Source organism: Alligator sinensis, unplaced genomic scaffold, assembly GCF_000455745.1.
Source record: "Alligator sinensis unplaced genomic scaffold, ASM45574v1 scaffold780_1, whole genome shotgun sequence".
NCBI lineage: Eukaryota > Metazoa > Chordata > Crocodylia > Alligatoridae > Alligator > Alligator sinensis.
The window spans coordinates 2,169,628-2,197,338 of NW_005842144.1; the positions used below are offsets into that span (position 1 = coordinate 2,169,628).

The 27,711-nt window shown below is 42.1% G+C and overlaps 1 protein-coding gene across 1 annotated transcript in view; it reads right to left on the reverse strand.

The window, feature by feature from the left end:
• Window positions 1–27,711, reverse strand: part of ATAD2B (ATPase family, AAA domain containing 2B) — a 119,422-nt gene that overhangs the window by 49,563 nt on the left and 42,148 nt on the right. The window contains exons 15-21 of the mRNA XM_006025400.3: window positions 23,106–23,196; window positions 16,106–16,417; window positions 14,602–14,734; window positions 11,122–11,308; window positions 2,784–2,969; window positions 1,616–1,751; window positions 1,097–1,293 (exon numbers count right to left, since the gene is read on the reverse strand). Of these exons, the coding sequence (XP_006025462.2) occupies window positions 1,097–1,293; window positions 1,616–1,751; window positions 2,784–2,969; window positions 11,122–11,308; window positions 14,602–14,734; window positions 16,106–16,417; window positions 23,106–23,196 (1,242 nt within the window). The remainder of the gene's footprint in view (window positions 1–1,096; window positions 1,294–1,615; window positions 1,752–2,783; window positions 2,970–11,121; window positions 11,309–14,601; window positions 14,735–16,105; window positions 16,418–23,105; window positions 23,197–27,711) is intronic.

Sequence of the window (27,711 nt, forward strand, 5' to 3'; positions counted from 1 at the left end):
CCTGCTTATGCAGGGGGTCAGACTCGATGATCTATTGAGGTCCCTTCCGACCCTAACATCTATGAATCTATGAAAAGGTGCACCACTGCTGGTTGTCCCCAGGGAACCAAACGCCCACGCAGATCTGAATGTGGCCAAAGTGCCCCCGTTCCAAATACACACTTGGTTCAATAAAAGATATCACCAAAAACAACCTTCCTTCTCATACTGAAGTTAATAAATATTTCTGTTGATGCTTTGAATGGGTAAACATAGTAAAGGCTTCTTTCTGTCACTGAAGATTGTAAATGTAATTTTAAATATATACTGGCAGCAGATTTGATTAAAGGTGCTGCTGTTTTTACAAAGTCAGTTTTCAGGGTGTAAAGGCAATTGAAATGACTATTAGGGATAGGATTAATGCAAAGATCTTCCCTGAGCCAGAACTGCATGCAAGAATATGCTCCTGATCACTCCGATTCCTTCTTGCATATTTCCTGGACCACCACTGCTACCATACTCCAACACTGCTACGTTTATATTATGGCATAGAACAGAGCTGTCCAACTGGCAGCCCATGGGCCATGTGCAGCCCCCATAGGGTCAGTATGTGGCCCATGGGCGCCCACCCAGCTGCCACTCCGCACCCCAGTTACTCTTGCCCTGCTGGCCAGGAGGGGGTTTGAGTATCAGAGCTGTGCATGTGGCTAAGACCAGAGCCAGGCTACCTGCACTGCAAGTGGGTAGTATGCACAGCTGTAGGAGAGAAAGCCATGCTGCCTATGCTATGGAAGGATGCCCACACAGCATGCTTGCCTGGCAGAGGGTGTAGCCAGGCTGCCCATGCTGTGCATGTGACAGGGGCTACACACTGGGCAACCCATTTGGTGGGTGGGGTGTGCAGTCCCTAGCTGCCTGGAAGTTGGACAACACTGGTACAGAATATTATGACTATAACACCAGCTAAAGGCTGATGATCAGGATAGGCTAGGTCATGGATACCATTGTTATTCTAGAGATTAATTTCTCCATGCCTTTTTTTATTAGACTTTTTTTTTCTAATGAATTCAACTTTTTTTTTTTTTTTTTTTTTTTTTGCACATTACTAAAACAAGACCTCTTCAATATCCACCGGTTTGCTGAAGATGTTAAAGCGTTTGTCTGTGGCCAGCCTCTTGGTAACATCTCTGAGAAACAGCCGCAGCTCCCTCAACGTGTTCTCCTCCTGGTCCTCCATTCGTTGTTTTTCTGATTCGGACAGCTGACGGGTAGGAGAGGGCAGTGCAAGTGGAAGAACTTCCACAGCACAAAGAGCTGGGGAAAAAAGCAGGAAAAAATTAACCAATGCTAAACAGAAAAAGGACCTCTCTTCCTGAATTTTCAGAGTGTTTAAATTGTAAGGGAAAGTTTTCCCCTTACACTCCCCACTTTTCAAGTCTGACCTTTCAAAACTCTACCCTTCCTCCCTCCACATGAAACAAGTGAAGAGTTTTTCCCTAAACAATGAGAAGCTGTCAACTGTTAGTGACACAAGCTGCAATTCTCCACACCATTTAAAAAGAAAAAAAAAGTCACAGTTGAAGATGTATTCAATCCGCCTCACAAATATTACTGGCTTTACTATAAATTAGTTTACCAGCCTGTTTCCTTCTTGGGGGAGGCACTGCAGCCTGATCAAGAATTAACCCTTGGAAAAACCTCAGTCTGTCTTCTTCACTTGGTCTTTGTATATAAAAAACCTCTTCATATTGGATTCTGAAGATACACTTCACCTACAAGAAAACAATGCCACAAGTGTCTATTAATGGTAGATTAGATTATATTAATGGCAATTAGATTCTATGATGGTAAAGTTATAAATTTGATATCATTTTCCAGGTATAGAATCTAATTATCAGAGCGCCGTCTCAAATTCACCCTGCCCCCTCCCAGCAGGGAAAGCAGTGGTTAGGGGGGAAGGAGGGCGAGTTAAGTGGCCCCCATACCCTCTGCAGCCCGTTACCTTCTTCCTGCTGTAGCCTTCCTGCTCCCCTTGCTACCTGCCCACATCCTCTGCCCCTTGCCTACCCACAATCTTCACCCCTTCCCCCTGCTCCCCAGTCTTTGCCTCTCCCCCTGGCCTCCCCTCCCTTGCTATCAAAGGCTGCTTGGGCTCTGTTCCCTCCCAGAGCACAGCACATGGAAGTACAGCCCGTGTCAGCAATTCAGCAGTGTTGGTGCTGCTCACTGGCCAGACAGGGGCCATGTAGCAATGACTGCTGCTGACTGGTCGGGCAGGGGGAAGAATTTCTGTGTGCTCCATGCCCACGAGGGAACCCAGGCCAAGCCAGCACTGAACTGTCTGACAATAAAGGATGGGGAAGGAGCAGGGGGAAAGCAGAAGCTGCAGAGGGCAAGTGGAAGGTGGGGGAGAAGGGGGGGCCACAGGGGCAGGAGCCTGCTGTGGGTCTAACTCTGGCCCCAAACCAGGCTCAAGGACCAGCATCAGAGCTGCAGCAGCCATCTCCGCCCTCCCCCACCCTTTGTACATAAAATCTTAAAAAAAAAAAAAGGGCTTTATCCCCATGGTAACTGCAGGGGGGGCATCATCCTCAAGTATATACGGTAAGATAAAAAATATTTCAAATTTATTCTTTCTAATGCTCTGCATAACATTACTAAATTGCAAAAATTAGTATATTTAAATTAATATTAAACACTTCATTCAATGAGATTTTAGAGTTTATATGAAGCTACATTGACAGGTTTCATTAGAAGTATTTCAAAATAAATTTTAAAAAAATTAAAACATATTTCACACTTACCTCTTCAGGCAATTCACTGTACATAGATTCAGAGGTAGACAGCAGAAATATAGGGGAGAATGATGGTATGTCTTGCAGCAAAGTTAGAAAAGTAGCTCTCACAGTTTCACTAACAGCTTCCCACCAGTCACCAATATGAGGCATGTAAACAATACTTGGTACTGTTCTTCGAGCTTCACGAAATATCTGTTTGAGAGAGAAACTAGTATTTAAATTCAGAAATTTAGCGAATATTGAAATAAAATGGGAGATTTAGGTAACACCAGAATCTTTAATGATTTCAATGCACATCCATCCTATCATCTCAAGTTAATTCAAGATAAATAATGCTTTCCAACAAGTGTTCTTATCCATGCTGCTTGCTTTATCACATTTTTAGCTCATTGTGCAATGGAATTCAGAACAGCTACAAGTCATACAGGCAAATGTGTTTTAATAAACTATTAAAGTGCCAATAATTCACATAAATAGTTAAACTACCATCTTACAACAGCAAAGAAAGCTATAAAGTGACAGACAAGCTTATGAATGGGATACTGTCAGGAATCGTAAGTCTTATATTAGGACTATTAAACAGTTTTGTTTTAAAACAGTGTCCTGAGCTGGTTGCTGAGGGTCCAAACAAGTACAGTAGTTGGCAGAAGGAATGAATTTTTTCAAGAGCAAGGAAGCACTTTATTTAATACCTATCATGTCATTTTTATATGAGAATTTTTGAAGCTTAATCATTATTCTCCATGGACTCCTATATTTTTCACTAGTGTATGATGTATCTGTTCCATTTTGAACCTTCACTGTATTATCCAACTGTATGTTCAACCATGCTTTTTTTTGTACTGCTCAAACTCCACCTAATTACCATGTCTTGTGCCTTTACAGTCCAGACAGAGCTACACAAAATTATGTCAGACTATCATCACAATCACCTAGTTTTAAAAACTTAACAGGATCACACCTCTTACTTTTTACCTTCACTATTTCTAATGGCAGAGTCCTTCAAAATTGCTTTATACTCACTTATATTCCTCACAGTAGATCATAAGGTCTTTCAACTCATTCTTCGAGATTACCACTGTTTTCTATTCACTATCTTTTTCTACAAATGTCTTGGAATCATCTTAAGCACTGTCTTTCTGATCCCACAACTGGCACCATGAGATATACAAGTCTCCTTCCTTATTTATAATGCAAAAGCTTTTTATTTAAACTTTGGCTTCGACCATTATATTTTTCAGGCATGCCCTTTTCTTTTAGGCACAGAATGAAATATGACAAAAATCAAATTCTCTTTACCACAATAAAAATTGTTTATAGTAATTCTGGGGAAACTCCTTTTATACGCATTTGCTTGCTAACATTGTTGTATGAATCTGCCACATACAGTTATTCATTGAATGACTGGTATTCTGGGCACAGAAAGCATAGGTATATTTAATGGAAAAAATGAATAAGCATATCTGGCACTAAGTTTATATCCAGAAATTTCAATAAAACAAAAAGTTTCAAAATACAAGGATCAGAAAAAACACTTTGGTGGACCACGAGGGATTTGGTTAACTACTTTTACCGTAATGGAATATGCATATTAATATTAAAAACGACTTAAGTACATATTGTTGGTAGTGTTAAGAGTGATGTTGTAGCCATGATGGTTCAAGAATTATTTCTTAGGAAGATATTTTTTAGTGGAGCAACTGCAGAGCTGAGATAGAGTTAGACAAGCTTTTGAATGCAAGACGCTTCCTATCATCTTAAGAAATCCTGGCCTCTCATAAATATATGTTAAAATTAGCAACCCATATAGCCAACTTTACATTTATTCAAATTATCTGTTTAAAAATGTTTATAAACAATTCTCTGTGTTACCTTTTCCTAATAAAACATCCTTCAATTATCTTATTTGGAAGGTAACAGTAGAAATTCCAAAGATAAGCTAGCAATTTTTTCATTTAAAGCATACCTACACTATTTTTATTAAGTTAAAAAAAATAAAAGAACCATTAAAGCCTCCCTGTTTTTCAATGCTTGCTGAGCACATCATACATTTTATGGAAATTTACAAGTAAATCTGTTAGTGGGGCACTTAAAAGCATGAAGTACTGGGACTGCAGCAGACCTGCAAATATGGTTTGCTATAGTGAAATCTCATTGAGCTGAAAAGTGTCAATTTTGAGAGTGCTCCCTAAAGGATTAATATTTTTGGTACAGGTAAACCAACAGATGTCCCAAGAACAAGTACAATAAAGGTACAGGAACATGATGTAAAACCAAGTCAGAAACTGGCTATATTTATTAACTACACTGCTGTAATAGATGCAAAACATATAGTCCATACATAGTGCACGACTGATTCAATGTATGAACTTAGTAATCATCTTCTGAACAGTTTTTTATAATACCTATACATGCATGCCTTTCTAAGTAATTCTGGAGTATACCTGCTCACTACAATGTTGTCAGGGGCACCATCTTTAGGTGGTAAGTGCTACCTCTTTTTATTATTAAACATGCAGAGAGTTTTGGAAAGTGAACAAGTTCATGTTTCTGACGCTACAAACAGATATTGCATTTGTTGGAGGATAAGCCATTCTGTCTGTTGTCTCAAGATAAATCCTGAAAAGGTTCATAAGAAGTACCAATAGTTTATCCCGAGGCATCATAAAGCACATCTGAATGGTTATCCTACGCATCATTGAACCAATAGATGAAAAGCGGCAGTGTGTTCTGCAATTCACTAAACCCTGATTAGAAGGGCAATGTGTATACATGCCAATCCCAGGACACTTCTGTTTTGGGACAAACACATGCACAACATGTCAAGAGACAAACGCAACATCTGTTCCTGGACTGTAACACTTGCTTGTTTTTCATATTCTTCCCCATTCTATGTTTTTACATCTGTAATTTCACTATACTGAAATTTATTATAGTAAAGCACAATAATACAGGCTCATGTAAGAGATGAGCTGAAGATCCGCATTTTCTTCATTCCGTTGAAATTTCTGTTTTAATGATGACAGACAGGCTTCTTTGGGTAAATCTCGTATCATTTGTTCTGGTGCAAGACGCGCAGGTGTAAGCCTGCTGTGCCCCGTGAGCCTAGGGACCCCCGACGAGCCCCGGCCTGCCCGCAGATAAGCAGGGGCCCATGGAGGGAGGAAGCTAAACAGCTGGGAGCAGGCTGAGTGGGGATGAGGAGGGTCATGCCCCGGCCCTGGCTCCTACTTCACCCAGCCCCCCCAGGGAGCTGCACGACCAGAGCATCGCGAACAGGTCGTGCAAACAGGCGCGCTCCTGGGCCCGGCGCACGAGTTAGTGCGGGAGTTCGCACAAAAGGGTGCACGGGAGGGCCCTTGTCCCTGCCTATGAGCCCCTCAGAGTAGCCAGTCCCAGCCACAGCTGGCCTACCAGTGGCATGATGCAGATGGGCACACGCCGCACCCCGAGGGTCCCCTCAGGGACTGCAGCGCCCTCCCGCCATGGCCCCTCAGAGGCCTCCACCCAGACGGAGCCCATGGTCCTGGGCTCCACGCGGACAGAGCCCCGGCTCTCGGCTGCAGGGGCTGCCTGTCCCTTTTTCAGGCTCTGGGGCCTGGGAACACATTCACCTCCCCTTGTGAGGTCTGCTCCCTAGTGGGGTCTCTGGCGCGCCAGCTTGAGGAGCTCCAGGCCACAGTCCAGAGACTGAGTGCAGGAGAATGATTCCTACTGCCAGGCCCTTCTCCCCCAGGAGCCTGAGGGTAGACCACAGTCTCCCTCCAGGACAAGGGAGGACTCGGGGACTTCCCTTACTGTCCAGCCCAGGGGTTGGACCAAGGTGGTAAAGAGCCCCAAGGCCCACCGCACCAAGGCCCCTGCTCCACTGGAGCTTTGCAACAGGTACTAACCTCTTGCAGCCCCAGCAGAGCCTGCTGAGTTGCCAGCTCCCGCAGGCAACAGAGCCTCTACTGTAGTTACCGCCCCTGCTCTCCCCAAGACAAAACGCAAAGTGTTTGTCGTGGGAGACTCCATCCTGAGGGGGACTGAGGGGGTAATCTGCTGCCCCAACCCCTTAGCCCAGGAAGTTTGCTGCTTCCCGGGAGCCAGAATCAGAGACACTGTGGAGAAAACCCTAAGCTTCTCCAGCCCACTGACCACTACCCTATGCTCCTCATCTACAGGGGCACCAATGACATGGCTTAGAGCACTCCCAGCCAGATCATGAGGCACTGCAGGGATTTGGGAGTGGAGCTAAAGGGTCTGGGGGCACAGGTGGCGTTTTCATCGATCCTCCTCATCTTGGGCTACAGGCTGAAGAGGAAGATCCAGGTAGTAAACCAAAGACTGAGGCATTGGTGTCATGGGGAAGGCTTTGGCTTTCATGACCACAGCACACTTTTTGGCGAGAGAGGCAGTGAGCTGCTGGGAAGGGACAGCCTCCACCTCTCTCCGCTGGGGAGGAGGCTCTTCTCAGCCAGACTGGCTGATCTGCTCCACCGGGCTTTAAACTAAGCCCACCAGGGGATAGGGGAACTACTGCCACTGCTGACCTGCTGAGCAACCCTTTCAAAGCCAGCAGGCCAAGGCACTTAAGGGAACCCACCCCTGCCCCAGGCCTGGAACAAATTGTAGGCAAGGTTAGGGCCCCCAAGGGGACACTTGCATGCCTATACACAAATGCCAGGAGCGTGGGGAACAAACAGGAGGAACTTGTCCTTCTGCTAAACACTAATAACTATGATGTCATAGGGATAATGGAGACCTGGTGGGACTCCACCTATGACTGGGCCACAGGTATGGATGGCTATACCCTGTACAGGAGGAATCAAGTGGACAAAAGGGGTGGGGGTGCAGCTCTCCATGTCAAGGAAAGCTACGCATCCCTGCAAGCCGACACTGGCACCCACTGTGGAGGACTTGAGACCCTCTGGGTTAAAATCCATGGGAAACATGGCACAGGGGATACTATGGTGGGTGTCTACTATAGACTGTCTACCCAGGGTCAAGACCTTAACCAGGAGTTTGCCAAGGAATTGGCGGAGGCCGCATGCTTCAGGTGTATGGTAGCCATGAGAGACTAACTACCCAGACATCTCGTGGGAAGAGCACTTGGTCAAAACCAAGCGGTCACAAAGCTCTCTCTCATGCGTGGATGACCTCTATTTGATGCAGGAAGTCTATGGGCCAACAAGAGGTAAAGTGCTGCTCGACCTGGTACTGGCACCTGGGAATGACCTAATCAGTAACCTATCGATCAAAAGGAAGCTGGGGGACAGTGACCACGAGCTAATCACCGTCACCATCCGCTGTAAAGCTGGCAAGTCAGTCAGTAATACAGAAGTCCTCGACTTCAGGAAAGCTGACTTTGACAAGCTAAGGAGGCTTGTCAGTGAGGCCTTAAAGGGTCACAACCCAAAGGGGAGGGGAGCTCAGGACAAGTGGCTGCTTCTCAAGGGAACAAACCTGGATGCGCAAGCAAAGTCCATCCCATCTGGGAGGAAAGGGAGCAAAAGGGCACAGCAGCCCCCTTGGCTCTCCAGGAAACTGGTGGACCTCCTGCATCTTAAGAGAAAGACCTACAAAGGATGGAGGACTGGAACCATCATCAAGGAGGAATACTCTGCTCAGGTCTGGACCTGCAGAGAGCAAACCAGGAAAGCCAAGGCTGCAATGGAACTCCAGCTAGCTACAAATATCAAGGACAATAAAAAGTCCTTTTTTTTAAGATCTGTGGGGAGCCAGAGGAAAAGCAAAGGCAACATTGGACCCCTGCTAAACCAGATGAGACAACTGACAACTGATGCCCAGGAAAAAGCAAACTTGCTTAATGGGTACTTCACAACAGCTTTTCATTGGTCCCATGGGACGCCCCTGCCCACTGTGGGTCAGGGAGGGCCAGGTGAGGGAGATTCCTTACCCTCCATCGAAGCTGACCTCGTGAAGGAACACCTTGACATGCTGGATACCTACAAGTCATCCGGCCCTGACAATCTATACCCAAGGGTTCTCTAGGAGCTGGCAAGCATCATAGCTCAGCCCCTGGCACAGATCTTTGAGACCTCCTGGCGCTCTGGTGAAGTGCCCGAAGATTGGAAGAAGGTCAATGTGGTGCCTATCTATCTTCAAGAAAGGGAGGAAGGTAGATCCGGCAAACTACAGGCCCATCAGCCTGACCTCTATCCTGGGGAAGGTCTTGGAAAAGATTATGGAAGAGGCCATCCTTAACGGACTAGCTGACGGCAATATCCTGAGGGATACGCAGCACGGGTTTGTTGCAGGTAGGTCTTGCTTGACCAATCTCATTTCCTTCTATGACCAGGTAACCTATCACCTGGACAAGGAGGAAAGAGATTGATGTCATATATCTTGACTTTAAAAAAGCCTTCAATCTGGTATCTCATGATCACCTCTTGTCAAAACTGGCTAACTGCGGCCTCAACCTCACCACGATCCACTGGCTGGGGAATTGGCTCCGAGGTAGGACCCAGAGGGTGGTGGTTGATGCAAGTCAATCGTCGTGGTGCGCTGTGACTAGTGGGGTCCCTCAAGGCTCTGTCCTTGGGCCTATACTGTTTAAAATCTTCATCAATGATGTGGACATTGGTGTCAGAAGCGGGCTGGCCAAGTTCGCCAGCAACACCAAACTCCGGGGACAGGAGGGTGCCCACACCTAAGGACAGGAGGGTGCTCCAGGCAGATCTTGACAGGCTCATGCAATGGGCGGATGAGAACCTGATGGTGTTTAACACCGAAAATGCAAGGTTCTCCACCTTGGGAGGAAAAACCTGCAGCATCCTTATAGGCTTCTCAAGCAAATCCCGCGACGTCATTCTCCCATTGTACTCAGCCTTGGTGAGGCTGCAGCTGGAGCACTGCATCCAGTTTTGGTCTCCACAATTCAAAAAGGATGTGGAGAAGCTTGAGAGGGTGCAGACGAGAGCCACGTGCATGATCAGAGGTCAGGAAAAACAGACCATATGATGAGAGGCTGAGAGCCATGGGACTCTTCAGCCTAGAAAAGCGCAGGCTCAGGGGTGATCTGGTGGTCACCTATAAGTTTATCGAGGTGTTCACCAGGATCTGGGGGAACGTCTGTTCACCAGAGCGCCCCAGGGGATGACAAGATCAAATGGTCACAAACTCTGCTGAGACAGATTCAGGCTGGACATAAGGAAGAAATTCTTTACTGTCCAAGCCCCCAAGGTGTGGAATAGACTGCCGCCGGAGGTGTTTCAAGCACCCACTTTGAACGCCTTTAAGACACTTTTGGATGTTTATCTTGCTGGGATCCTATGGTCCCTGCTGACTTCCTGCCTCTGGGGCAGGGGGCTGGACTCAATGATCCTTCGGGGTCCCTTCCAGCCCGAATGTCTATCAATCTATTAATTTATTAGAGCAATTAAATAGTTGGGGAAAAATTTTCTAGCAAGCTATTTATTCTTACCAAGCTATCTTTAACAATTTTTCCAAAAAAAATTTCCAACTATTTAGTTGGTCTAATAAAAGATATCAGATTTACCCAAAGAACCTTGTCTGCCTATGTCCTTAGACCAACACAGTTACAACCTACCTGTTTTATTGATGTTTGTTATACTGGCATTTCACTGTATTTTGTTTTCATTGACTATTAAAACAGGTATCACATGCTTTAAAATCATTACGAAATCTGCACAGTAACATTTCTTTCATTTTTCCTTTTTAATCACACATGGAACTTTTAATTAAAAAACACAAATTCCCATTTCAACCCTCCTACATTAATAACAAAGTTTAAGGGTGAAAAAAAAATCTTGAAACTAAATAATCATAGTTCATCCAGTTTTTCTCTGTTAAACCATGTTTCCCAGGACTAAACATTTTTTGGCTTTCAGTTGGCCTCTTTCTACTTTATTCATATCTTTCTTGAAGTGAGGTGCACAAATCTGAACACAGGTACTAGACGAGGCCTGATCAGTGCCAATCTAGCAAGAATTACTTTCTTTAACTTGCAAGTGACATGTTCCTGTTAAACAGCCCAGTAATGCTACTAGCTTTTTTTCCTGCAGGAAGAGTACACTATTAGCTCATATTCATCTTAGAATCCACTACAACCCCAGGTCAAATTTCATTTGATTAATTTTGGACCATTTCCCTAATATATCGATGTCATTCAGAAGCCGAATCCTACTCTCCAGAGTGCCTGCATCACCACACAAGTTGGTGCCCCTCTGATCTAGGGTTCAATGATACATATTAAAATGAACGTCTTTTTTTTTTTTCAAAAAAAAAAAAAAATCACAATAGTACATAGGACTTCATTGAAAATATATTTGAAAGAAAAAGCAGCTTGAATGAATGTCAGGAATATATGCAGACTTACCTGTGCACACGATTCTTCAGGTGTTTTGGCACTGACTGAATAAAGTGCTGGCAGATCTAGCCTGTGTACACAGAATTTTTCAAGAGTGTGCAATAGTGCTGGGGCCAGGTGCGAAGTCTGACCCGAACCTCTCTCTCCAGATAGCAGTAATCTTGGCCTGTAGGAGGTTGGCTGGTGGTAAGCTGACCTATAGTAAAAGCAGCATTTTTTAGAATATAATCATATGTTTGTGTGTGTGCATCCAACTCAAAAGCAGAACAACCAAGCCATACTAAGTAAACTTAACGTTTTAACTCCTAGATTTTATAATGACTTTATTTTATCTAACATGATAATAGGAATTCCCTTCTGGAGAGCCCAGAATAATTTTTCTTTGTTAACATTATTCTAGTACCTATTAAGATTTTATCTATTACAAAAAATTGCAACTGTTTAATTGATTAAACATTTATTCAGCTGATGAGCAAAATCCCTGTGAATTTTATTAAAATGATGTAAAATAGATTATAATAAATTAATCTTAAATCAATTTTGCTGGTTGCTCTGCACACCCCCTCCCCTGCTTTTTCTGCCATACCTGCATCAGGATGTTGGCTACAGACAAGGCTGGGGACTTTATCTTGGGTATGCCAATTCTCTTGCTAAGAGCAAAGAGGGATGTTCCAGGCTAGAGCAACTTGTTTGTCCTTCCACTCAGGGTCAGACTGATCGCCATGTTTGGGGTCAGGAAAGAACTTTACCCCATGGCAAGATTGGTATAGATTATGGGGGTTTTTGACTTCCTCTCGAGCATATACTGACAACATTTTAAAGTAGCAGGACACCTGCTGCCGTGGTTCCTCTGCTTTACCTGTGGCAGGTTAGGGTGTTAAGTCTGCACTGTGTCAGGGTTAATGGTAGTTTTGTTTTTTGTACAGAGTTTAGATTATGGTTGTATGGGATGGTTCAGGCAGAGATTATTCTGCCTCAGGCAGGGGGGGTGGACTAGATGACCTCTGCAGGTCCCTTCCAGCCCTACTTCTCTATGACTCTAATTATCAAAGACACTAAATGAATGTCAGATTTAACTGGATATACATTTCTGCATCACTAAGTAGTGGAAACTTAACTAAACTAAAGCACAATTCTTGTTGTGTATGTGTAAACAAAACTACACAAGTTTGGTTTTTACACAGGGTTACAAGGCTCAGAAGTCAATTTGTTCATCCCTTGAATACAGGCCACACATCAACAGTATAAAGTTAGTCTTGGGGAGGGGGAGAAGGACAGGTTTTTTATACAAACTTTCCTCTCTCTGAAAATTTCTACCATCTAAAACCCTGTAAAACTCTGATTCAGCAAAACCCATAAGAATGCATTTAGCTCCGATAAACATTTACTTAAAATCTAAGCACTTTGATGAATTAACATATAAAATAGCCTGTTATTGATACAAAAAAAATTAAAAAAAAAAAAATCACCACACATTTTTACTCCATACTTGATCAATAAATTTTCAGCTGGAGTCAGTTTTAAAAAAAGGTAAAGCTGCAACTATGATCAAACTAAATGATTCTGCATTTTTGTTGGGCAGCAGAAAACTACCCAAGTCTATTTTTATATCAGAACAATATCTTTTTCCCATTAACCTTGCTTTACTTGGGGAAACTAAGGTTTGCAATTTATATATTTTTTCATTAAAGTATTTATGCTTACTATTCGCACTCCACTTACCCTGGAAAGTGAAACAAGGCTGGTCAATTTTACTTGCTTAAGCTTTGATCAATCAATTTCTATACGAACATCGATTACGCACAATCCTATCTTTGGTTGTACAACTGTATTGAGAACAATTATAAATCTATCCAGAGCAATGTTTAAGAAGATATAAAAATGCTTTTTCGTATATGGATATAAAAGCACAAATGGGGTTTTGTCTTTATTTTGTTTCAATTGAACACCTGAATTTGAGGCCAATAATGGTCATTCTGGAAAATGAACCATTCTGGAAAGTGCATCATTTTCACCTTAAGCTAATCCATTCATTTTTAAATTCATGGTACTGCAAATGCTCTTAAGGTATCATCCTTAGTAATAAAAATATTCCTCTTTCCCACAAGATGGCTCTACTAAACAGTGCCCTTTACGGACTCTCAGTCTCTTTACTGAAACAGGCTTCAACAATATCTAGACAAAAAATGCTAAATAATTCTTAGTGAAATAGAAATTTCCAAGGTTTTTGGTTGTTGTAGCTACCTAAATATTAACCCAAATTTTATATACAAATATTAACCAACCTTCCAATTCTCTGCAGGTTCCCCCCCCCAAAAAAAAGTTAATATACAAATCAAGAAAAAAAATACAGGAGTTCTTAAAGGAATACAAGGAATTTAGACTGAAACAAAATTTGTAAAAGCAATTTTAAAATGTACTAACTCCTGACAGGTCACAGGGAACCCTGCCCTCGCAATCAGAAAAGGAGCAGTCCCAGGTTTCATTCTGGCACTCAGAGGTACCCACTAGATGATCTCAGGGATCAGGCACAGGGTGGCTGTCTTCTGAACACAAAGGCTGCCTCCTGCCTGATCCCAATGATCAGCTGATTGTCAGAATTGGTATGGGGCAACCATGGCAGCCAGCAGTCACATGACTGGGGTCTAGGGAATTATGAGGTATAAAATTTCTCAGATCCCAATCACATGGCTGTCTTAACATCTGCCAGCATCCTTAATGCTCCCTACCACCTTCAACTAGCTTGCGATTCTAGCCTCCTATGCCCGCTTGTTAAGTTTTCAAACAAGCCCGTCTGTGCTTTCTCCTATGCTCTGGAAGAGCTCTCTAGCAAATTCTTAGAAGTCACATCCATTGCTCTCCCTCAAATCCTTCCCCAAAACTTTTCTTTCCCACAATACCTACAAAAACCTTGACAAAAGTTAGGCTGCTGATATATTCATTTTTGTGCTGACTAACATTTGTCTCACTGTTTCCTTGTGCTCCTCCATCAGTTGGTATTAATCTGCTGTCTCATCTTAAGACTGTAAATTGTTTGGGACACCGACTGTCTTAATCCTATACTTGTCAAAGTAATAGGGTTCCGACCACAGACTACAACCCCTCAGCCACTCAAAAATACAGCATTTGTATTTTCTTACTGTTGCAACAGGAAAGTTGGATTTGAAGTTTCAGACAAAAAACTTAAAAAAAAATAAAAAATAAAAAAATCACTTGATTAAACAACAAGGGATTCAATTCTGAATATGTCAAGGGCCAAAAGCCAAATTCAACTCTCAAATTTACACAGGCAACTCTTAATGAAGGTAGGAGGAGCTGCATGAATAATCAATGCGCTGAATTGACTCCTCTATTGTAAATCTTTTGAGTTCACCTATAGCAAGTACGCTACAAAAAACTCACTTTAGTTTTGACTGGTTGAGAAGATTTTTTGGGGGGGGGGGGGTGTTATGTATAACTACAAAGTTAATGTTAAATGTTTATACTCACGTTGTAAAATGAAGGTAGGGTTTATGTGTAGCAGCTGATGACTGTTTCTTTGGTGATCCTGAGTGACAGTTTGTCTCAAAAATTGATGAAGCACTCTCATCTTCACTATCATCTAATATTAGGCTTGGTGTATCTATCCAAAATGAAAGGTTTATTAATCAGAGTTCTGTCACCTCTTGGTACACTTCCAAAGAACAGGAACAAGATGCTACATTTCTTAGCATAAAATGTAACACTACCATAGAAGTGAAGAGTAGCCATATCTGTCTGAATATCAGAAATTACTATTTTCCATTTCAGTAACTAGTACTCCTCCTCATGTCATGTTTGAGAGTTTAGTCAAAAATACAAATTATTTTATCCTCGAGCAAAGTATATCTTTATTGTTTGAAAGTGACACAACTCCTCACTGTCACTACAATAACTTGTTTTGCTGATCATAAAAGGCTTCCTCTAGATATTTTTTGGGATGAAGCTATAAGTCTCCACTGGCAATAATGTTTTGTCTTAAGTCCCCCAAATGTCAAAAGTATACTTCTTTAAAAGATCCCCTCTATGACCTGGACAATTTGTGCGTGTCTATACTATCTACATACTGCAACAGAGAATGTACACAACACCTCATAAAAGAAAAATAATGTAGCATTAGTAGCACAGTGTTGAGTGTTCCTGTCCTGCATCAAAGTGAATATCATTCTCCTTTTGGGCATAGCGTGAACCAAGTGTGCAGTGCAGGGCAAGGCAGGGCGTGCCTTCTTGCAACCTTCCTGGTGCAGTACTGAGGCAGAACAGACATGGCCTGTAGGCTCAGGAATGTAAAATCACTTTCTATCACAAATGAATCTAGCAAAAAATATTAAACTACTTAAAGAACATATATAGCTAGGGACAGAAATTATACATAAACCGGTATAAGTGATCAGAAACCAGTTCAAATCTATAACACAACAGAAGTTTGGTGCACATAAACCACTTTCAAAATGGTTGAAGTCAGTTTAAGATAAGCCTGAATGGATGTAGTATTAGACTTAACTTATTTAGGTTGAATCAGTTTATTGAACTTCTGCCCCAGAGCCCCTCGAGATTCAAGTTAATTCACAGTTCCCCAGCATCCCAGGATGCTGTGCACCTGCCCTACAAATCCCACCCCTCCCTTCGCAGGGTGGGTGGACTAGACTTAGCCCAAGCTGTCTGCTCCAATTGAGCAGGGAGGTGTGATCTAGTGTAGTGCCCCCCAGCTTCTGGCCTGGGCTACTGCAGGCATATGTCTGCATTCCCAGAATCAAAAGTAAATGTCTGTTCACTTGCTTATTGATTCAATCTATGCAGTTTAGACTAACCTGTGAAGATTGAGCAGTTTCAATCTTGGGCTTTTTAACTGCCTGTAATTAGCCAAAGACTGCAATCAAATCTTTTTAGATTTCTTCAAAAACAACTCAGCTTTTTAATTTTTTTCTAACCTGAAACAGGATAAAGCAAAAACAGGAGGATAAAAATTAAGTACCTTCACTTTTATCCGCCTGACTGAACTCAGCATGGGGAAACACTTTGTGTAAAACCAACAGAAGATTACTGAAGGTTCGTTCCAGCAGCGGCCTTATGACAGGGGATAATGCATGTCCTGAAGAGGTCACGGCACGTTGGGAAGCAGGCACAATATTCTGCATTGCACGATAAAAATCTTGTGCGCTGAGAACTATTGAAGAAACATCAAGCTGCAGTTTCTGACTGCTTGCGTAAATCTGGGGATAGCGCCGTCGCAGGGCAATCAAGGCAGCCTCAGTGCAAAGTGCTTTTATGTCAGCTCCACAGTACCCTAGTGCACAAAAAATAAACACACGTTCCATCAATAAGCATTTTGCATATGTTACAAACATGCCTACAGCTAAAAGAACAGCCATTAGCACTTCTTTATCACAGACTCATCCATTCTGTGCTCAGTGAACAGGTACAGTTGTAGGGTAAATCAACCCTGGAGCTGATGGCATCTTATGAAGTGCATGTTAAATACCTATAAGAAAAAAAAATTATGCCCTTATCTGGACTTCTCTTAAAGCAGGGGCGGGCAATTATTTTGGGCAGAGGGCCGCTTACTGAGTTTTGGCAGGCCATCGAGGGCCGCATTACAGGCAGATAAATATTAAAGAACATATATAGGAAGTGGTGTTGGCTCCTACCTTGGGGGTCTTTAAGAGGAGGCTGGAAAGTTACCTAGCTGGGGTCATGACCCCAGCATTCTCTCCTGCCCAGGGCAGGGGGGCGGACTTGAAGATCTACTTAGGTCCCTTCCAACCCTACATCTATGAATCTATGAAATATTAATTTTCTAAATTTTTTAGGGGCCCCGTGGGTCAGATAGAATGGCCTGGCGGGCTGCACCTGGCCCACGGGCCGCATTTGCCCATCTGTTTTACAGACTACTTGGAAAAAAAAAAAAAAAATCACTGGGGATGAGCATATAGAAGACAAGGCGAATACAAATATGAACAGTATCCACTGATGCTTCTTTACATCAAAACACCACAATATATAATGCAACCATGTGATGTTAAAATGAAAAGAAACTGATTTCATATCAGTATTCTTTGGTTAAAACTTAAATTTGCCTAGTTTTACCTGTCATTTCAACTATATAAAACAAATCAAATCCTCTCTATAGTCAAAAACTTCTTTTGGAAATGTTTATAATATTGCAGATGTCCCTTCTAGTTTCAGGAACAGTCTTCATGGCCACAGAATGTCTAAGTGTCTCAGCTTGAGCATGTAGTTAAAAAAGCATTTTCTTAACCGAAAAATTCCTTCACCTAGTTCACTTTTTCCACCTCCCAAGTGAAACTTATTTTACTATCAAACACAATCTCTCTCTGTCTTTTTAGTTTTATAATTCTAGTGGCATAAAAAGCAGAAAAAAACACTACAATACTGAACTTTTTTTTACTCATTCCAACTTCAAAATATTTACAACAATCTACTTAAAGGTCTTTAATCATCATTACTGACAGCCATTATATTCTTGTCACTTTTATACACCTATTTTTTTCTTTTCTGTATACTTACTGGCAGTTTTGGTTTTTTTCAGTACTAGAACCACTGAGAACAACTGGATTTCAGATACCAGTTTGTTGCCTTTGCAGTAACAGAGATGTAGTTTAGGGCATTTTGTCCCACCCTTATTGAACCTACTATAGCACAGTATTTCCAGCTTTCAAACAAATTATATGATTATTCTTTTATGGAAAATCTTTTCAGATTCTTTTAAGCCAATAAACAGAAGCACAAAGTTCTACAGCAGGGAGAAATGCCTTATAAAATCCTACAGTTTTGACGATATATGTTAACGAATAGATTCTATAAAATTTAAAAAAAATTCTAAGTACCCTTCTGTTATATGTACTGACCATTTTTCCCCTAAATGCTTCAAACTGTTAATGTTTTTCCTTCTGTTTCAGAAGGATATTTAACAAGCCCAAGGAAGTTAGCAATAAAACTGCTTATCCCTGCTTCCCATCTTTCTCCTGTTTTTGTGCACACACCTGCCTGATTTCCATTTTGGAGCAGCTGCTACTACCAGTCAATACCCTTTTCAAGGCTTGTACATTCAGCAAAAAATAAAAGGTGGCAATATACAAAGTGTTGATGAATGTATAAAACAAACCAAGGAGAAGGAGTAAGAAGAGATTATTTTCCCTCCTCATCTCTTAATTATATTAATTATAGGGGTTACTTGGAACAAAAATAGGGACAAGGTTTTCAAATAAAAATCCCTATGGAATTACTCACAGAACTTTTCACTAGTGATCTGAACATGACTGTGTGTGTGCAATTATAATCAAATCATCATCATATTAGACTCTATACACTTCTGAATAAATATTTTAAGACATAATTTTAACAATTTCCTGCTTGGAAAAATGGCTGCTAAAATTATTAGTTACAAATTGCATAAATAATCACAACTTTTTTCAAGTTCTAGTAAAAACTACCTGAAGTGAAATCAAATACATTTGATATAAGTAGTTTTATTATCCAATTCTGTTGCAGAATAAATGTCATGTTGGTTAATTATAGGTGGCTTGCGGTTACATGTCATTGTCCTGCAATCAAGACTACGCAGGGAGTTCCCATTACTTAGGCAGTTTCATTTGCAGGAACAGGGCCTACAACTGCAGTGGAAAATTTAGAAGTGGTATTGCATTCTCAATTCTGCCACCTCTTTTATGCTTCATGTTCAACTTTACAGCTAGGTACAGAAATTGCACATAAACCAGTAGAAGTGATTGGAAACTGGTTCAAATCTATAAACGCAACAGAAGTTCAGTGCACATAAACAGCTTTCAAAATGGCCAAAACCAGTTTAAGATAAACCTGGATGTAGCATCACACTTAACTGATTTAGGTTAAATTGCTTTACTGAACTTCTGTCCCACATCCCCTCCAGGTTCAAGTTAACTCACAGTTTCCCAGCATCCCATGATGCTTTGCACTCCCCCCGCACAGCTCCCTTACCCCCTTGCAGGGTGGGTGGGCTAGACTTGGCCTAAGCTGTCTGCTCCAGCTAAGCGCCCCTCAGCTTCCGGCCTGTGTCACTGCAGGCATGTGGCTGCAGTTCCAGAATCGAAAGTAAATGTCTGTTCACTTGCTTATCGGTTCAATCTATGCAGATTAAACTACCCTGTGAAGACTGAATCTATTCAGCCTCAGGCTTTTTGACCATCTGTATTTAGCCTGTGTGTTCAAATTAGTCTGTTCAACTATGAAGCAGCACAGTGGCTTAGGAGACGCAAAACCAAAGTTGTTCAGTCTAAGGATACATTATAGTCACAAATGCCCCTTCCAAGTTAAAATCAAGTGTGAGAAATCTTTGTCACAAAAGATTCAGCAGCTCAAGAGCTATATCCCTTCCGTTCTCCTATTAATAAATGCTACCACCTTTTAACAGTCTTTTTAATCACAGCTTGTATGTCTCCATAGAATTACAAAATTAGGAAGTAATATCCTGTGGCCTATTTTCAAAATTAAATTCTCAGGCGATCAGATATACAATTAGTCTCCAATTCTATTTCCCCATTTCTCAGGAGCAATTACATTTGAAGAGTAATAATTGGTCTTTTTTGAGTGATTCTCTTGTGTATATTGTACATTCATTTGAGTGACAAGACAACTGCAAGAATCCTATCTTGAAGAATATTAAAAATACTGTTAAGAAGCAACGGCGCACGCTGCCTAGAGGATGAGGTAATATGGAGTAAGGAGCTCTCAATGCCAAATATGAAGTGCTGGTTTTTACTCTAGCACTAGAGGGGCTGCAACTAAATTCCAATACACTTGCTTCTGCTTGTTAAAAGGCTTGAAAAGAATGTTCAGTTTGCTGGGCATAATCACAGGCTTTGGTGGGCTTGACTTGCACTAGGAAAAAAGTAAATTTTCACTTCAAACAGTCCATCTAGTTATCTCTACCACCATGAGATTGTACACACAAGTTAAGTTTTTGGGGTGGGTTTTTTTTGTTTGTTTGTTTGTTTTTGGGGGGGGGGAAGGTTGGGTTATTTTGTTTGTTTACACATTTCTTTAAAAAAATATAATCTGTCAGTAAGAAGCCATCAGCAACCAGGCTAGAGAACATCCAGACTTACAGAAATCTGTAAGTCGTCATTTTCTATTTCTCATCCAAGTTCTCTTCCCAATGCCCACCCTAAAAAAAAAAAACCAGTCATGACTACTTTTAAATAAATATTAAAAGATAGGAGCTTATCAAATTAGGAGCTCATCAAGGATTTGGTCGAAATCTGATCACCATCATATTCTGCAGCAGGATATAAATCAGCTTGCGGGTGGATGTTTTTTTCTCTCCCAGATGTGGAAAAAATCCTGAATAGTAATGCCAAAACATGCCTCTTTGTCATACATTAGGATGAGAGAGAACAAACCAACCTGTAATACGGCAACCTTTTTCCTTTTAAGGTATTCAGCTATGATGGGGAGCATAAAATATAGTATTTTTAAGTATTTTGAATCCAGTGAGATGTTTGTATTTCTTTAAAAGTTACTGTAACAGTATTTAAACACTTTGAACTAAACTGTGAAGCAATTTACCTGAAAGATAGTGAATAAAGGAGTTCAAAACTTTTCTGTTGCTATTATGATTTGTTTTTTTTTAAAGTCTAGAGTTAACAAGACAATGGATATTAAGTTGATCTAGACTACATTCACAGCAAAAAAGTACACACAAGAGATCGACACAGTTTGCAAAGTTCAGGATGGTTGGAGGCCTCTCTTTAGGACACACTTAATTGCAGGAGAACCATAAAAATGTTGTGCTCAGGTTTTCCAATGCCCCACCACATGGATTTGTGGAATTCTAAAATCCCCCCTAGGTCTTCAATTATCTGGTCCTTTGTACCATTTCTGTGTTCTACCTCAGCTGCTTCACTCTAATAATCTTGCATGCACCCACTGTTAAATACCACAGTTCTCAAGGTGCTCAGTGCATTTCAAGATTATCACCACCATAAATATCCACACACGCAAGTTCCAAAAGGCATAAAATCCTGATAAGTCCTGATTTTATAAGGCCCTATAAGTCCTGATTTTATTTACTTTTTTTTTAATAATTTGACAAATTCCTTTTAAAAAGAGGTGTGGGTGGCACACATGAACAAGCTATCCACTCATGACTGATTCTCCATAGAAGTCAGTTACTTTTGTAGCATGTCAGTAGTTTTCTTCATTAGCATCCATACATGTTTACATGTTGCCAAGTTCATGAAACCAGAGAGATATAAAATGAGACTGTATCAAAAGCCTGCTGAATCAACAGTGTTTGTTTGTTTTTTTTAAAAAGTGTTCATGCCAGAGGGAAAAATAAGCTAAATCAATGGGATAAGAGGCCAGGAAACAGAATAGCATGACCCCAAAGAACCTGGAAAGTTTGAACAAAATGCTAGATGTTCTAAACATCACGAACAAAAATGATGAAGTAATCTTAAGGCAAATGAGGCTAGCAAGCCATACTATAACTGAGCAGAGACTTCTTATAGTAATCAAAAGGTTCTGATTTTGGAAATGCTGAAATACATTAAGACTCCAAGATACAGAATAGAGATAATTTCAAGTACACAATAACTGGATGGTGTTTGAGCCAGTGGAGATATTTCTCTCTCCGAAAAAAATTGTTAACAGATTTTCCCCAAAACCATATGGTTTTACTTCAGCACAAGGAATGCCTTCTAATAAGACCTACCAGAGGCTGTCCTTGTGACCTGAACATCTTAAAAATATATAAATGTATTGTCAAGTTGGAGAGAAATCATGTGACCTTTCAAATGCCTGCAACTGGGTTTCATCCCAACTATCCCCCTTTCCCAGTAAGTGGTACAAGTCCTTGTCAGAAGTCAAGCAGAATTTACGTGAAATGGATTTGGCACATGCTTTCTTATACCCGGCAAAGCTTAAATTGGAGTTTGCTGGATAGTTATACTTTCTCCTCACCAGAAGATGTTGAGGTCTTTGTGGATCAAAAGCGGAGAGATGCTGCTTCGAAGATGGATGTTCCTGTGGATGAAGAGGATAATTCGGATGTACAGTAGCTGACTGAATGGACTGATGTTCAATTTAAAGTTCTTATTTCTTTGATGAAGAATTCCAATGAACAGTTATGCGAGATTATCCTTTTTCTGAGAACTTCAATGCTTGCCCAAGAAGATGGTTGACAGAGGATGTATCTTTGTACGACAAATTGTTGTGGAGAGGTTATGGCGAGTGTTTTAGGGTTTTTTCCTCTGTTAAATTCACTAAATAAAATGTTCGTTTTTATTTCTGATATGCTTTAAAGCAACAAGTTTTATCTTGAACAACCATCCTCCATTCAGTACAGCAGGTCTCTGAGTGCTCCAAGGATATATTTAGGATATTCATGGTGGCCAAGTCTGGAGGGAAGTAGTTTTTTGCCCTCTGCCTGCCATCTAGGTTTGTTAGGCACTAGCAAAACTGGGGGATATCTTAGCTCTAGGGTAGTTAGTTAGTTCATGAATCTTCGGTCTGAGGAGCGCATGCCAGTTTCAGTAAAAGAAAAAAGAAAAAAAAAAAAAAAAAATCAGAATTTTTGCTTTTGTCCTTGGGTAGACAGGAAAACGGTATCCCCAATCTCATCTCCAATGTAATAATTTGACTGGAACATTTACCTATAAATCCTGTTTCTATATAGCTTTGCATACATTTTTGGGTATATCCTACAAAAGGATATTAGAGAGTACAGAATGGAAACATGTATCAAACTACTTCCTTAAAACTATACTATTATGGATTTTGTAATACACTCTCTCTGATACAAGTTTGTCTTTTTTTATTAGAAATAGGAAATAGTTCATTCAAATTTAAAAATTAACCAATCCAGTGCATATTCAAAAATCCAGAAGTAAGTGTTCAACATACTTCCAAAGCTAAGGAAAAATGGTTTTATAGGAAGAAAAGGCACAAAGTGAAAGAATTAATTTTGTATCACTTACCAACACATTTTTCAGCTAGTTCTCCTAAAAAAGGATCTGACAATTTAGGGTTCCAGTCCCTGGTATGAATTTGTAAAATGTGCTTTCTTGCCTGATAAAGAAATAAACAACTCAGAATTAGTAACAGAACCCAAAGACAAACTATTTTAAATCATTACTTATTTGGATGAGCATCTAATTATATTTTCAAACTTAGTTGTCATTAGAATATATACAAGAGTTCAAAAATCAAATGCTCATGAGGAAAAGAAAAATGTTGCTTTAAGTTTATAAAATGTGTCATATATAATGATTTATCTTCACAGTTTTATAGTATAATACAGAGAAGACAAATTAAAAAAACCCCACAAAAATCAATTTTACTACACTAGTATATATAAATTTATCACTATATTTCTTGTTCTAAGAGGAAATATCACTGGTTGATGTATCCTAAATTTTTAATGGAAACACTTACAATTATGAGTAACAGCTCCCATTATCAAATGGCTTGGTATTTAATACATTAGTAAGTTATTTATCATTTGCAGATTGGTTTACTATAATGCAAATTGAAGCTTTCTAACAGAATCCAACTTCAACAGTCTACACATTAAATTCAATCTTAAATATAAAATTAATCCAACAGGAAAGCTGGGAATATAAAAACTCAAAACAAAGAAAGGAGTCACAGGACAAATACCATATTCTCACATACAACACACACCTTTTTTCCAAAACTAAGCTGCTGGAAATTGGTGTGTGCATAATATGAGAGAATACAGCAATGATTTACCTGCTAACCAAGGCATGGAGTGGTGGTGAGTAGACATTAGCCCTGGTTACCCCCTGGGAAACCTGAGCTGCAGGGCTGCTACAGGGAGTCGGTCCCCAGAAGGAGCTGTAGCCAGCTCACATCAGCCTATGTCAAAAAGGAGACAGCCTGTCCCTAAACAAGCTTCTGCTCACTCACAGCAGCCCACGTCAAAGAGCAGGCGTCCTGACCCTGATTCGGCTGCAATGGCCAATGTCAGAAAGCAGACAGTCTTGTCCCTGGCCTAGCTGCTGCTCATTCACAGCAGCCTGTGTCCAAGAGCAGGGAACCCTGGTTAAAGCAGAAAACACTCTGTGTCCCTACCCCCTCCAGTGGTCACATAATATATTCCCTTCTCCCTAAAACTTTTAAATTTTTTAAAAGGGGGAATGGGGATTGATCATTTTTTAAAGCTCCTAGTACAGAAGCAAGAACTAGGAATACCAATTCTATACTTGTTTTAATTCAGCTTTTTCAAAACTTTCACATATTTGGTGTTAGGAGAAAGCTCTAGGCCTTTAATCTCCCTGCATCTCAACCGCCAACCTATAAAATACAGTAATATTTACCTACCTAGCTCACCTGAGGTCCGTGCAAAGCCAACATTTGTTTTTGTCTGTATTTTGTAGTATTTGTTGTAAGGTTTTATGCTTTGTTATATTAAATTACTTGATATTTTCAAGGGAAATTTTTTTTTCTTCTTCATTCAGTCTTCGCAAAACAAAGCATGTGTTGTTTGGGAGTGTGTTGCATGCAAGGAAATACGGTAAAACAATTCCTGTTTGTACATGTACTTTTTATTACTGGGCAGATTTCACAAACGTATAGTTGCTTGCTTGTATCACTTTACCCCCAAAAGCCTTAAGTGAAACTGAGGCCACACTGTATAAACCTATACAAAAAATGCAGTTTATCATTTAAATGTGGCTAAGTTACAACCGCAGCGGGAACCATATGCCAGAGTTTCTCATTTGTGTGCATAAATTCTCGACCAGAATGTTGTGACACTGTCAATTTTTTATTTAAAAAAAAGGAAGTATTTTGTGCTAAAGTTAAATGATAAGACAAATACAATGTATATTTCACTGTGCAAAGTAATTGTAACAAGGGGGCAACTACAAGCTCTGCCCTCGGGCTGCTCACATCATTGGCCCACCCCGTCTAGGGCAGTCCGCCCTGCCTCATCTGCCACACCACTGATGTTGCCATAATGGTTGTTCAATACGGGAGGCTTCCCTAACTGTGGCCCTAGTGTACTGGGCCAAATACACTGCTTCGAACCATCCCTATACTGTGTCCCATGCCTCGCAGATGGCTTCTAATACAGCTGACCATTCTCCTGGACCTCTTTCTGGGCTGATCTCTGCCTCTTCCACTCATTCCCTATAGGGCCTCACTCACTCTGCCCTCTGTACTGGGCTTCATTCATTCTGCCGCTTCTCTGGGCCACACTTATACCGCCCTATTCCATGTAGTCCTTCAGGCTAGTCTCATGCCCTACTCTACAGAGTTTGCACACTCAGTCCTGAACCTGGGCAGACCTTCAGGCACCTCTGGCCCTACTCCACCCTAGTTATCAGGCTTACTGCCCTGCAGTGCAGGCCACTTCGGTCTCAGATTCCTTGCACTACTCCACCCCTCACTGAGCTCCTGGGCTTTACACCCCTTGGGCTTCAGGCCCCACTCAGTGGGCCTTGGTCACTGTCTCAAGCCCCACTCAGTGGACCTGGGCCCTGTGCTTTTCCATCAGGGTGCACACCCCTAGCCTTTCCCCTCCACTAGGTACCCACAAGGCAGTGGGGGCTGAAGCTGTCCGGCACCCCATCTTTGCCTTTCTCTGGAGAGGCCCAGGTATGGCATTTCCTGGGAAGTGCCCCGCCACAGGCAGCCCCACCACACCATCCATCCCCAGCAGGGTGCAGTTCCAGAGCTTACCCAGGACCAGGAGGAACCTCCTCCATCCCCATACTTCCTACCCCAATCCCCAAGTGTTCTGGGAGCTGCTCTCCTCAGGCTGAGCGATGTTGCTCCACTGGCTCCCTAGATGTAGCTGCCAGCTCAGCTCATAGGGTCTGGGCTTATACCCTGGCTGCCCAGCCCTCATCCGATCAGGTGCCGCCCCCCCGCCCCCCTGTCGGTCATGTGACAGCCTAATTGGGCCTGACCACACCTGCCAGCTGTTCCCCAGCCTGCTGAAACCTCTTAAAGTGGCAGGCACAACTTATGCTCTGCCACAGTAACGTTCAAAATAACACAAAATGTAAAATGTGTCTATAAAACCTAGACCCTACAGCCAGCATTACTGAAATAACATTCTGTCTTTTGGCAACAGGTGCCGAATTGCTCACTTAAATCACCAGTGCTTACTTCTTCATTATTCTCCAGTCCTAGGGACAGAAGTTACACATAAACCACTTTAAGTGATCAGAAACTGATTTAAACCTGTAACGGAACAGAAATTCAGTGAATAAAAAACAGTTTCAAAATGGCCAAAACTGGTTTGAGATAAAACTGTTTGAACGTAGAATCAGACTTAACTGATTTGGGTCAAACCAGTTTTTGGAACTTCTGTCCCAGATCCCTTCCTGGTTTAAGCTAAATCAGAGTCCCCCAGCATCCCAGTATGATTTGCAGCCCTGTGCTGAGCTGTGCTGTCTGCTTGGAGGGGGTTTATTCCCCCTTCCTCCCTTCTCCTCACAGGGGACTGCAGCCAGAGTCTGCCTGGCTGAGGTAGAGCAGCCTCTGTCAGGGTCCAAGCCCCACTCACCGCTCCAACAACAGGGGCGGGGATGTGGCCAGACACCAGCAGCCATCATGGTACTGCCACGTGCCTGCCTTGCCCAGGGCTGGGGCTAAGCCAGGCTGGCCCATGGGCACTGCTGAGGGCGGGCGCAGAGGATCCAGCCTGGGCTGGGCCAGGTGGCAGGGGCAGGGCCCTTCCCACCTGGCTGCAGCTTGGGCTGGGGCCGCAGGTTTGTTCCTGGCTCTCTGTGCCCAGGCCAGGCTGGGCTGTCATGGAGCCGCAGCTAGCTGGGAAGGGCCTTGCCCCCAATGGCCTGACCCTACACATGACTGGGCGGTAGGCATTGAGGGGTATAGGTTGTATAGGCGTAACAGAGTGGGGAAAAAAGGTGGCGGGGGGGTAGCACTCTATGTTAAGGAACAGTATACACCTTCCGCCATTGAAGGCGGGGATGGAGGAGGGGAACACCGAGGCATTGTGGGTCAGGATCCAAGGGGGGCCAGGGGAAAAGGACTTGGTTGTGGGGGTCTACTACAGGCCTCCTCATCAGGATCAAGAGCTAGACGATGTATTCAGCCAAAACAAGCTGCTCATGGAGGTTCTTATACTGTGTGCAGGACCCCCACCTAACCCAGGTGGTGTCTAGTCCCACCAGGGGTAGTGCCTTGCTTGACCTGGCCTTAGCAACAGGGGATGATCTCGTGGGGAACATGCGAGTTCATGGTAGCCTGGGAAATAGTGACCATCACTTGGTCGAGTTAACTATCCAGCAAAGGGTGGGTAAAGTAACTAGTGGGGCTAAGGTATTGGACTTCAGAAGGGCCAACTTTAGCAAGCTTAGAAAGCTAGTTAGTGAGGGGATGCAACTCAAGAACATAAAGCAAATGGGGGTTCAGGAGGGTTGGAGGTATCTCAAGGGAGTGATCTTTGGGGCTCAAAAGGAGTCTATCCCATTATGTAGGAAGGGAGGTAAGGGGGCAAAAAAGCCCCCTTGGCTGAACAGGGAACTCCAGGAGAGTCTGGGGGCAAAGAAAGAGATGTATAGGCAATGGAAGCAGGGAGCAGCCACC